The sequence below is a fragment of the Berghia stephanieae genome, chromosome 15 (genome assembly GCF_034508935.2).
Source record: "Berghia stephanieae isolate SIO BIC M18660-M18661 chromosome 15, UCSD_Bste_1.3, whole genome shotgun sequence".
In the NCBI taxonomy this organism is placed as follows: domain Eukaryota; kingdom Metazoa; phylum Mollusca; class Gastropoda; order Nudibranchia; family Aeolidiidae; genus Berghia; species Berghia stephanieae.
This window is the reverse complement of record NC_088374.1, coordinates 25,189,066-25,202,777: the sequence shown is the minus strand read 5'-3', so window position 1 is coordinate 25,202,777 and position 13,712 is coordinate 25,189,066. Positions and strand designations below refer to the sequence as shown.

Sequence of the window (13,712 nt, the reverse complement as noted above, 5' to 3'; positions counted from 1 at the left end):
GTTGGAATGCTTGTGCTGCATTTTTTAATCCAAATGGCATTCTTAAGAACTCCCAAAGGCCGAAAGGGGTTATCACTGCCGTTTTTGGGACGTCTTTGGAGCGACTGGAATTTGGTGGTATCCTCTGACAAGGTCCATCTTCGAGAAGATGATCTTACCGTCTAAGTTTGCTGTAAAATCATGAATGTGTGGGACAGGATATCGATCTGGTATAGTAGCATCGTTATGTCGACGAAAATCTCCGCAGGGACGCATTGTGCCATCAGCCTTGGGGACCATGTGTAATGGGAAAGCCCAAGGGCTCTTTGATTTTTGAATTATGCCCATTGTCTCCATTTCCCAAAATTCCTTTTTTGCACACAAGATTTTTTCTGCATCCAGGCGACGAGCACGTGCGAATACTGGGCGACCTTTGGTTGTGATGAAATGTTGCACGCCATGTTTCACAGTTGCGTTGAAAATGTTGGTTGAAGTAGTTCTGGATAGTTATTCAATAATTTTCTGAATGTATTGCAGTTCGGCTCGAGTGGTGAGAGTTCGGCGTTTGCGCAAACTGAACTTACTGAACAAGGTACGTGCGAAGACGTTTCAGCGTCGATAAGGCGTCGACCACGAATATCTACAAGCAGATTATGATGACGTAGAAAATCTGCTCCAAGTAGGGAACGCTTGACATCAGCTTTGATAAGTCGTGCATTGAACTAACGCGATCCAATACGTATGTTAGTATCAAAGCATCCGTATGTTTTTATTGTAGAACCATTAGCAGCTTGTAATGCGAGATCAGAGGAACCCAAGCTTTTGTCTGATGCAGAGGCGGGTGTGACAGATACTTGAGCCCAAGTATCTACTAAAAAACGTCGGTTTGAATTTTCATCGACGACTATGAGTTGGAGGTTTTTTTATGTGGGCGCGTTGGCTGAGTAAGAATCCGGGTCGACAGCAGAATTTACTGTTGACCCGGCTTGGCGTTTCCCTGGTTCTTCTTGTTTTTCTTGAATGAATTGAAGAGTTTGCATGTTTGTGCACATCGACGGGCATTTGAACCAAACCGTTGATGGTACCAGCAGAGGGAATCTATTTCACTGGTCATGGTTGGTGTGTCAACTTCACAAGTAGTATGAGAAATTGAAAAGGAGTTAGAGTTTGAGTGAGCAGCGTAGAAAAAATTGTCAGCTTCTCTGGCAAGTGCCCTGTAAGCATCCAGGTTGGACGAGTTTGCTAATGGAAGTCTGATGTTTGCTGGAAGTTGTCTTAAGAATAACTGCCTGAAGAGCAGACAGGGCTTGTGTTTGCCGAGGAGCACTAACATCCTGTCCATTAACTCAGATGGCTTTAAGTCGCCCATTCATGTTGAGTAGAGATTCCGCTCTCTCTGTTTCCGAAAGGCCTAACGCAGACAGCAGGAAGTTTTTCAGTATTTCATATTTACCTTCCTTGGGTGGTGATGATAGAATGGCAAGGGCTCTAGTTGCTGTGTCTGAGTCTAAGGCAGCCACTACATAGTAGTACTTTGTTTCATCGCTTGCTATATCACGTAAGGCAAATTGTGCCTCGCTTTGTGCAAACCACGCTGAAGGACAAGTGGTCCAGAATGTGGGCAATTTCAATGCTACGGCGTCGATAGACATGTTTATTATTATTATGTTCTTGTGAAGAGTTGAACTGGTAAATAGTAATAATAATAATATATACCTATCTCTTAAGTTGTTTTAAGTCGGGGTCACCAATGTAGCATCTACTTTACTGGAAACAACAAACAATGAAAGCAATGTGTAGTGAATTTTATAAATTTAATGAGTTCTCTCGTGTTTACGTTTTGTCTGATCTGACGTGTAGAGTAGTCTTGCAGTCAGCAGTATGTGGTAAGTCTTCGTATTTCGTAGGAAACGGAGATCGCCACAATACTTTCAATTGAAGAAAATCAGTTCGATCCGTCAATATATTGCAATTGGAACATGTAAACCATTGGTTGTTTCCCTCATTTTTTCGAAACTAGATTATTGTAACTCGCTGCTTGTCAACTTGCCTCAGGCTTCTATTAAACAATTACAACTACTGCAAAACAGTGCAGCAAGATTAGTTTTTGGCAAAACAAAAATTTGATCATGCAACTCCTTTGTTGTCCTCTCTCCATTGGTTGCCCATTGAAAAGCGCACATATTACAAAGCAGCGTGTCTTGTTTATAAGTGTTTGGCTGGTATAGGACCGGCATATCTCACAGATCACGTGGTCATGTGTAAATTTGAAAATTACACTTTAAGATCATGTAATGACCAAACGAAATTTTCGGAAAAAAGATCAAGAACAAAATTTGGTGATAGATCGTTTGCTTGTTTCGGCCCCAAGATTTGGAATGAACTACCACGTGGTCTGAGGGAGTGTAAGTCTTTACCTACTTTTAAAAAGAATCTCAAGACACATTTTTACTGCATTTGTTTTTCTTGACTCTATATGAATCCTTGATTTGGCTATGAATTATTATTGTTGTTATTATTTTTTTTCACTTAAAATTGATATCTATATTGTAAAGTGCCCAGAGCTTGTGTTTTACACGAGAATGAGCTCTATATAAATGTGTATTATTATTATTATTGTTATTATATATATATATATATATATATATATATATATATATATATATATATATATATATATATTATATATATATATATATTTTTTTAATATTTACCACAATGTTTGAGACAGTCTACATTAATGTTTCAGGCTTAATTTGCCATCGTCAGGACTGAGTTGTTTTGTTGACTGTTGTTGTTTCTTGAAGTGGTTCCGGTTTAAAGTTAATTAACAAGAACTTCCGGCGATGTGGACACGTACCGTACATCTCACTTTTCGTGTTGAGTGTGGCTTCATGAGGGTGTTTGATTATAGTGTATTTCTCTTCCAGGCATAAGCTACATTGTTTTGATTTTGGTGTGTATCCTGTTGCTTTAGATAAAATTTTCCATGAAATGTTGTGGTCTAGTTTGTTGTCTTTTAATTTCCAAATATGATCGCTGAGTTTTCTGGATGTTTTTTGTTAGTGTTTCTAAATGTTGAGGTGTGGAGGTTGTATCTTGTTTTGAAATTATTTTCCGTTAGTCCTACATATTTTTCTTGCTTGTTTGTTTTAGTTTCGGTGACTGTGGCTTGGTAAATTAAACTTGATTCTAAACATTGTTTGTTTAGCGGGCAATGTTCCTTATTCCTGCAGTTGCACTTTCTGGTGGGTGGGTTTTGCTCTTGTCGGTGGTTTATTAATATTTTTTTGTTGTGGCTTGAAATTATTTGTTCTATGTTGCGCATATAATAATATTATAAGTTTAAAAAAATTATCTTATTTTAATGAGATTGTCGTCATTTGAATAAGAATACACGATGTTATGCAAAAAGCTTTTACATACAGATTGCTTCATATTCTTGAATTGGGTTTGGAGTCCCTGGTGTAAGAATTCCATAATAGCACGTAGTTGATAAACACTATATACCATTTCATTAAGAGTGTAATTTTCTTTTGGTTACTTTGATATAAATTGCTAGCTTCTTTTGTATCTTCAATAAACCAGAAACACAAAAATACAGTTAATCTACAAAAGAAAAAGAATAAATAATCTTCTGATCATGACACCTCTTCGGGTTGTCTTCATCTCCGTCTACCTGGTATGTGGAATGCAAGGCTGTTTGGGGAAATGTTCACATCAGACAAGTAAGTATATTTACAATATTGGGATCGCAGTTACTCTTTGGCTGGAATCTAATTGAATATATATATATATATATATATATATATATATATATATATATATATATATATCTATCTATCTATATATATATATATATATATATATATATATATTATATATATATATATATATATATATATATATATATATATAAGGTTGCAAGAAAATTAAAAGTGGAAATAATTACGTCAAGTATTCGTGACGAAGCAGAAACCACACAACACTAACAAACAAAAGGACCAAGACTTCACGTTTTCAAACCCTTCGTTAGAATCCTTTATTTGGAAAGCAATGATTTCTAGTGGTATGACAATTGCTCTCGAATCGGAAGGTCCATTATTCAGGCCTTGGAAAAGGGTCTTTACTCAAGTTCTCTCCCAATACGGTACCTCCGTTCGAAAAGAATTGTAATATCGGCTAAAAGGCTTCATATCCCGTCCTAATTATTAATTGTTACTGCTGGCCAGGGACCCCTTGCAATGCGTCTTGAGCACTGTTAGTGGATATTGCACTATATAAAAGCTCAATTGTTAAGAAGTCATGCAGGGTACACCTATGTCGTCCATATGTCGTATATATATATATATATATATATATATATATATATATGCGTGTGTGTGTGTTTGTGTGTGTGTGTGTGTGTTTGTGTGTGTGTGTGTGTGTGGGTTGGTGTAAGGGAGACGATATTTTACAAAATAGTACAATTGACGTGTTGTTCATCAGCTGTACTGTTTCAAGACATCGTTGTGGCTAAAGTTTCCCCGAGGGGTAGCAGATTTGGGGAGGGGGGGGGGGAGCGTTGGATTTCTTACATCGGAATGCTCTACTTGGAAAAATGTAAGGTAGATTAAATAATGTCTTATCAATTTTTCGTTGATTGCAGATAATTTATATGTTTTATTTTCTTTCCTTCCTTTTTTTTCAGCATGTACAACAAAAGCTTGCAATGAAATCGGTGAGTATAGAAATGGAACATACATTTATAGAGATAATACAATATATATATATATATATATATATATATATATATATATATATATATATATTATTTGTATATATATATATATATATATATATATATATATATATATATATATATATATATATATATATATATATATATATATATATATATATATCATTGCCTTTCTCACCCTGGGTCAGGGTATGGGCCACAGACAAACAGTTTCCAACCTTCTCTATCCCGAGCTAACTTTTTTTTTTATCTCATTCCATGTCTTACCACTTCTCTGTATATCAGCTTCTTTCAGCAGAGTCCTTTCGGCTTTGTCTGTTGTCCTTCATAAATTCTGTAATTCTGTATCCAGGGTCCCTCAACTGAGAGGGTCAAGAATAGCCCAACGCCAAGCCAGTGTGTCGTAAAAGGCGCCTAATGGTGTGTGATTCCCCCATCATCTCTGAGTCACCTGGTCCTCCAGGTTGGGGGTTGGCAAAGGGTTAACACCCATTTCCGTTAAACTCAAACCGTTACAGAATCGCAGACAGACAAACCAAATCCTTTTTTTAAGCTATCAACTTGTTTGGATAAAATTACAAATTATTATAATCCCTTACGATGCCCTCAATATTGTCACATTTATGTAGGAGAGTGACAAGTAGGAGTAGCTCCTAGAGAATGGGGCCCGATAATGGCAGCGATCCCCCCCCCCCCCCCCGATGTCCGGAGGGAGACCATTACGAGAAACTGACTGAGTAAGATCAAAGAGAGAGGGAATAGGGATACCCCTCAGAAGCGCATAATGGACGGCGCCCCGTTTCGAGCCGAAATAAGTCCCGGCAGCTCTTGTACACAGAATCCCTGACTACGTACAGAGCTGCACATACGAGATGGAAGTCGGTTTAGACGAATTCAATCCCTCGTGGGTGCGGGGACGTACACTCCTCTAAGCTTGGTGAGAAGTTGCCAGGCTTTGATACCAGTAAGAGGAGACACTGGGTAGCTGCGAATCGGCTTCGGTGGAGGAGCTGCCTAACGGCAAGTGCGCTTCATTGGTGGGGTCTTTCTACCTGTCCAACATGTACCCGCTGTGGGCAAGAACCTGAGACGGCAGAGCATCTAGTCGAACTGTGTGTTGTGACGATGCTACCCGGCGGGTTTGCGACAGTGCACGAATGCGAACCGGACTTTGCTGATTGGGTCGATCGTTATAATAAAGTAGTGTGAAAACCATAAGAGGCTGCTGCCAAATATGAGTCAGATGGTTTCCTCATAGATCAATATTTAACTGAACCCACTTTCTCCCCCTTTTTTGTGGACATATAGAAATAACATTTTTTAAAGTTTAAAGCAATAGGTAGTGGAAATAGTGATTGGTTATTTGCACGTTATATAGGGATAGGTAGGTTCAGAAGGTAATCATTAACCCCCCTTACACCAGAAATACTTTAGCATAAATCAACGGAATTGCCTCACAGAATAACAAGTTTACACAAAATTTGCCAAGAGAGTAATAGTGCTTTTATTTAAGTAAAGTTAGGCTATGGGTGCTTAATTTCATCCCGTATCGTAAACTATTCATTTTTGTGTAATGGGCTGCTTATCTGGTTGGTGGCAGCGTTAAAGATACTTCTGGTTAGTTCGTGGAGGAGCATGTTCCATTCCAATTGGATTCAATAGTCTGATGTCATGCGCCCGGCAACGGCGGCCATCTTGGTTCTAAACAAAGAAAATCATTGCTTTTCATTCTTCATGCTGGTTAGAACTTTTCATATGCCTTGTGATCAGAATGTGTAAATGTCAATACATGATCAAATTGATCGGGTTTTTTTCCTCTGGATACGCGTTTAAGCTCGCCGGGATAATATTTCATACGGCGTCCGCCATTGTTCCGATAGTTTAGAGCCAGTGTTACTAAATTACCATACGTCATTAGGAAGGAAGTGACATTACGACTGTTGAAGACTATTGTCACAGTGGATCGCTTGTTAGATTCAACTCTGAATCAGCTTGTAACAACATAGAGATTTACTCGGTCCCCAGATGAATGTTTGATCGGTTCCCTTATCTGTAAAAATACAGGAGCAAATCTTTGACTAGTTGCAACATTTTTATATTCTTTATGAGTAGTGGTGTAATGAGGGATTTTAATTAATACCCTTGACATCACCACTGGTCTTAATTTTGTTAGTGAGGTTCCTTAATTTAATTAACGGAATACATGAAGGTTAGTAGGATCGAAAAAGATAAGTAACAATGAGAGCATTATAGTCTATACATATAAATACAGAATAGAACTGCCACGTAATAGCGATAGCACATTTGGAAATGTACTATATATATATATATATATATATATATATATATATATATATATATATATATATATATATATATATAATTTTATGTGTATGTATGCTTTCCAAGTGTATGAATTGTATAGATAGATAGATAGATAAAGAGAGTGAATGAAATATGTGTTATTATGACATGAATTATCAATTACTGTTATTTTAGGTTGTTTCTACTTCCATCCAGGCGGAACACAATATCTATTATTACTCACTACACATACCAGTTTTAGATGGCATTAATTAATCATAGCACAATGTAAGTCCAACGCTCAAAGACGGATAAATTTATTCCATACTCCTGTTCACAAAATGTTGTTCGCTAAGTAGAATTTCAAGTTCCGACGAAAGGATGTGAGTGAGAGGAATGATGAAATGGGAGAGAAGCCTGACATAGCCCGGTCTTTGTTTATATAGATTATTCACGGGAGTTAGTAAATCACAGGAACCAATGATGTTCCAGGATTCTGCAGTTCCAGGATTTTGACTGGTGGTTTTCTCGAGATCGATCTTATTCTGCGTACATCATCGTAGTTAGCGTCAGGTGATCTTGTGTTATCCTAATGATGGTTTACATTATGCCTGTTGACCTTGGGTGGTCAACACCACATGGATCTCCCGCTTATCGGGTTGGCGTTAATTAATGCAGTGTCATTTTGTAGCTATAGCAGATGGCCCTCGAGTTAATAAACAATAAAGTAGGGGCGACGGTGTGAGAATATGTAAAGATTTATTTACAGTCCTAGGAAAGTTAAGAAGGATTCAAAATAGTACACTCCAATCATTATGGTCTAGATTCCGGTTCCATAGGAATTTGGTTAATTGTTTTCTACGAGCGTATCAAAATGGGAAATCAGGGTGAGGGAAGAGAGATAAATGCCAGGTACTAGGTTTTGCGCTAAAATTGTGAGGTAACTAGCGCAACAAATCATATATAGTGCATAATACCCTCTATAGCCTTCAAAACTGTACTGGTGATTGCCTGCACCAACAAGCACAAATATTCAGGTTTACCAATGTTATTTGCATTTTACATTATTTAGCTGACGAATTTAATCGAGTTGCACATGTATGCAGGTGTGATATCTGAACATCCTTAATGGCCTAGTTTATCATTGTTGTAAAGGACAATATAGTGAGTCATCTATAAGATTTCCATTACAACAATGAATTCATAAGAATCTGGGTTATCAGACCTGGAACTTGGTGCACGTTAAAATTCAACGCTATGACTGGGATAATAATACTGAAAGGGAGGGGAAGGATTCACTTTACAAAAAGATTTATAGATCGTCTTGGGTATGAGAGATAAAACAACAGGGGCCGTTTTATAAAGGCAGACTAGCGCTTGGTCTCTCTCTCTGACTTTATTTAATGACTTCAAAAAATAGGTTTTCACGTAAGTTTACTAAGTAAATTCGGGACTAAAATCACGGAACCTTCGGATAAAGTTTGGCCAAGTTTTAGTCATTTGCCGAGGCCAGACTTCGTGATTTAATCTATGACTAGTTACTAGGAGACGTCATAGCGTACACAAGATAGCAGCAATTTTTAGATTGAGTGCACTTCAATTCGGAAAGAAAATACTACGTTTACGAATGACAGAGGCAGGGATGTCCTACTGCCATTGAAACTGGTTTTAAAAGACTACATGATAAGTGCAGAGCGTCGAAATTACACATTTTTGTGTCTACTCGTCCACTTATTTACCCATATATATATATATATATATATATATATATATATATATATATATATATATGTATATATACTTATATAATAAGGATGGTGTCCTTCCCATTTATATATGGCCGAACGACTTGTTTCAGTGGTCTTCATTCTAAGTCATTCATTCAGTATACCGACTGACGACGTGGTTGAAGACCACAGAAACATGTGTTTCGGCCATATATAAATGTGACGGACCCCCTTTTTATTTTACATTAGCTCTAACCAACGTTATCGAGCACTCTCGTACCTACAAGTACCCACCAACACTCGAGTGCAAAACTTTCTTTCGATTAACCGGTTTCTTCCAATTAACCAGTGACTTTTATCTAGAATTAATTCCGTTTTTTGGGAAATGTTGCGATTAACCGAAAGTTGCGATTAGCCGAGTTACGAGTATCCGGAATGGACTGTACTATTACTACTACTACTACTACTACTACTACTACTACTACTACTACTACTACTACTACTACTACTACTACTACTACTACTACTACTACTACTACTACTACTACTACTACTACTACTACTACTACTACTACTACTACTACTACTACTACTACTACTACTACTACAAATACTACTACAACAACAACAACTACTACTACTACTACTACTACTACTACTACTACTACTACTACTACTACTACTACTACTACTACTACTACAATTATTATTATTATCATTATTCTTATTATTGTTATTATCATTTTCATTATTATTATTATTATTATTATTATTATTATTATTATTATTATTATTATTATTATTATTATTATTATTATTATTATATTATTATCATTCTTCTTATTGTTGTTATCATTTTCATTATTATTATTATTATTATTACAACTACTACTTCTAGTACTTATTCCATTATTACTACTTCTTCCAATATTAAAATTATATGTCTTATATCTTCCATTATTTTCTGGTAGATTTCTGCTCCTTCACACGCTGACCTCTCTTTCCACCCCAATCACTCCTGTGGGACACCCAACCGATCACCCACGCCACGATAACGTTTCATTCATACTGCAACCACCAATGAGTACAGCATAATGATTTGGTTTATTTTATTTTCTTGACGAAAGTTTAGATACAGTTGATGAGCAGTCTAAAATATTTTTGTGGCTATAAATAAAAATCCATCTGTTTGAGTTCTACAACATTTCCTGGTGAATGGACGGTAAGGCAACCAATCAGCATCGGGGACCGTAACTGACTTTTTCCTACCCCTCCCGTGGTTAAGCCCGATAATTTCTTAGTAAAAGTCTTATCGTCCAATAATGCTATAAACCCGTGGAATATCATACGATTCTTTCATCTCTTTGTATTTAATTAATTTTATCGTGCCCAATAACCCTACGAGCTTGCACAATAAAAATATAACGAGATTAATAAATATAAGGAAATGGAGGAATACGAGAATATGTTTATTTAACCTAAGAGACCTAGATATTTTGTAACCAAAATATATGGTATTCATAATTCTATCCACCACAAATTGTATCTTTCTCCTTCTGCTTGAATGACAATTTGACCCAAAACTAAAAACGTTGGATTTGTATTCATGAAGCACCAAAACATTATTTTTAGTTGCCAATCTGTTGTCTTCATAACTTATTTCTTAACAATAAAATATGCGCAAATATTCTGCAATCGATGAAAATAAATTATTATTAATAAAAAAGATATTCAACGTTTGCAAAATATTTTCGTTCATTTTATTGGCTTTAATATATGTTTGATTAGTCATGTGATATAATATTTTCAAGCCAATGAACACAACTTTAACGTTTTTGAGGTCATAGTGTCATTATCCAGTGCAGTGGAAGAAAAGTAAAAACTTTCATTTGGCAAAAGAACGTTGAATTATTTTCTGTCGATGCCCCCCCCCCCCTCATCATCTCACACACAATCATTGTTGTAAACGGTCCTAGGATCACATCACGCGTTAATTCTTACGATTATCAAAATGCATTGGAGAGACATGACTTCAAGAATATATATCAAAAACACATGTCCATGCGACAAATTCTTCGTTCCAATGTAGGTTGGAAACCTGCGTTTCCGTTTCTAATGGTACTTACGGAGTGCCCCCAGGGCAACAATATAATCCCACTATATTACAACTTCAAACAAATTTGCAACGCGTATATTGAGATTCAACGTCAGTCAATTGTACCATATATATATATATATATATATATATATATATATATATATATATATATATATATATATATACATATATATGAGAATGAGTGAGTGAGTGAGTGTGAGTGGAATAGAAAGATGGAATAGAATGACGCACCTCAAGGAAAGGGAGAGATATTGCATATATTTTTATGGTGCGTACCAAACATTGTGGGGGTCCCGATAGATCAGTTGGTAGAGCACTCGCTTCATACCCAAGGGGACCGGAATCAATCCCGGGTGCAGTCGAGATTTACTTCTGATCCCACCCCCCCCCACCTCTCTACTCAGTAGTGAATGGGTAGCTGGTGTTAGATTGTCTAAAAATACTTCGCGTTAGACTAGCGTCCTATCCAAAGCGTAGCAAGCAATGTCATTGTCCGTTTCACGCTATAGTACCCAGGATTAACTCTGGCTCCATGGACCTAATGGCTCTGAAGGACTACTTTAACATAGCATAACACCGAACACTGTAGAAGGCAGTGAGGAAAATGAAAAGAATTGGTCAGAATAGTATAAAATGTAGATATAGATATTGAATGTTGTTCTAAGGATGAATTATTCAGATGTTGTCTTCTCGATTATTACCTACAGAAATACTAAAACGTCCGATACAGATTGGCGTTGATAAAGGATATGTGAGAAAGGCAAAGACATTTTTTCAATCCTGCATGGATACAGGTAAGAGACTACTGTATAGAATTGTCACTTAATACTATTTTACTTGAAAAGTGGTCTTTGAATCTCTCGCCTTGAGAGTTCCAATTACATGGGTAGACGAGTTTTAGCAATTCTAGTATAGGGGTTTAAATTTTGTTTTTAGAAAATCGGTGCATATGATTGAGAGACCTTTTCAGGTATTCCAAATGTAGAAGTGAGAGATTAACATTGTATGAACTCTAAGTATGGGAGTGAAAAATTATTCATAGGAATTCCAAGAATTGGAGAGAGAAAGAATACAAATAGGAATTCCAAATATGGGAGTGAGAGATTACACATAATGATTCCAGGTATGGAAGTGAGAGATTACACATAGGAATTCCAGGTATGGGAGTGAGAGATTACACATAGGAATTCCAAATATGGGAGTAAGAGATTACACATAGGAATTCCAAATATGGGAGTGAGATATTACACATAGGAATTCTCAGTTGGAAGGAAATAATTAAAATGTCTACAAATTCAATACAGAAACTGGCTTTGGCTATGAAAAAAGTATTTGTTTTATTTGTTTTAGAAAAAATACTGTGCCATATTTATTAAAGCCCTATCTCCGTTGAGTAGATTTCTGAGTATTTGTTGTGAGTAGTTGTTGTCCAGTTACTGTCATTTTGTATCTTTCTTATAATGTCCAGTGTGTAGCAATGAATCTATGTCTTGATCAAACTGTGTTTGTCCAGTGTGTAGCAATGAATCTATGTCTTGATCAAACTGTGTTTGTCCAGTGTGTAGCAATGAATCTATGTCTTGATCAAACTGTATTTGTCCAGTGTGTAGCAATGAATCTATGTCTTGATCAAACTGTGTTTGTCCAGTGTGTAGCAACGAATCTATGTCTTGATCAAACTGTGTTTGTCCAGTGTGTAGCAATGAATCTATGTCTTGATCAAACTGTGTTTGTCCAGTGTGTAGCAATGAATCTATGTCTTGATCAAACTGTGTTTGTCCAGTGTGTAGCAATGAATCTATGTCTTGATCAAACTGTGTTTGTCCAGTGTGTAGCAATGAATCTATGTCTTGATCAAACTGTGTTTGTCCAGTGTGTAGCAATGAATCTATGTCTTGATCAAACTGTGTTTGTCCAGTGTGTAGCAATGAATCTATGTCTTGATCAAACTGTGTTTGTCCAGTGTGTAGCAATGAATCTATGTCTTGATCAAACTGTGTTTGTCCAGTGTGTAGCAATGAATCTATGTCTTGATCAAACTGTGTTTGTCCAGTGTGTAGCAATGAATCTATGTCTTGATCAAACTGTGTTTTTCCAGTGTGTAGCAATGAATCTATGTCTTGATCAAACTGTGTTTGTCCAGTGTGTAGCAATGAATCTATGTCTTGATCAAATTGTGATTGTCCAGTGTGTAGCAATGAATCTATGTCTTGATCAAACTGTGTTTGTCCAGTGTGTAGCAATGAATCTATGTCTTGATCAAACTGTGTTTGTCCAGTGTGTAGCAATGAATCTATGTCTTGATCAAACTGTGTTTGTCCAGTGTGTAGCAATGAATCTATGTCTTGATCAAACTGTGTTGTCCAGTGTAGCAATGAATCTATGTCTTGATCAAACTGTTTTGTCCAGTGTTAGCAATGAATCTATGTCTTGATCAACTGTGTGTTGTCCTGTGTAGCAATGATCTATGTCTTGATCAAACTTGTTTGTCCAGTGTGTAGCAATGAATCTAGTCTTGATCAAACTGTTTTGTCCAGTGTGTAGCAATGAATCTATGTCTTGATCAAACTGTGTTTGTCCAGTGTGTAGCAATGAATCTATGTCTTGATCAAACTGTGTTTGTCCAGTGTGTAGCAATGAATCTATGTCTTGATCAAACTGTGTTTGTCCAGTGTGTAGCAATGAATCTATGTCTTGATCCAAACTGTGTTTGTCCAGTGTGTAGCAATGAATCTATGTCTTGATCCAACTGTGTTTGTCCAGTGTGTAGCAATGAATCTATGTCTTGATCAAACTGTGTTTGTCCAGTGTGTAGCAATGAATCTATGTCTTGATCAAACTG

General features: G+C 36.5%; 1 protein-coding gene across 1 annotated transcript in view; it reads left to right on the top strand.

Moving 5' to 3' along the window:
* The first annotated feature begins 11,459 nt into the window (after window positions 1-11,459).
* Window positions 11,460-13,712, top strand: part of LOC144960555 (membrane metallo-endopeptidase-like 1) — a 50,056-nt gene continuing 47,803 nt past the window's right edge. The window contains exon 1 of the mRNA XM_078893765.1: window positions 11,460-11,664. Within this exon, the coding sequence (XP_078749891.1) occupies window positions 11,550-11,664 (115 nt within the window). The 5' untranslated portion in view covers window positions 11,460-11,549. The remainder of the gene's footprint in view (window positions 11,665-13,712) is intronic.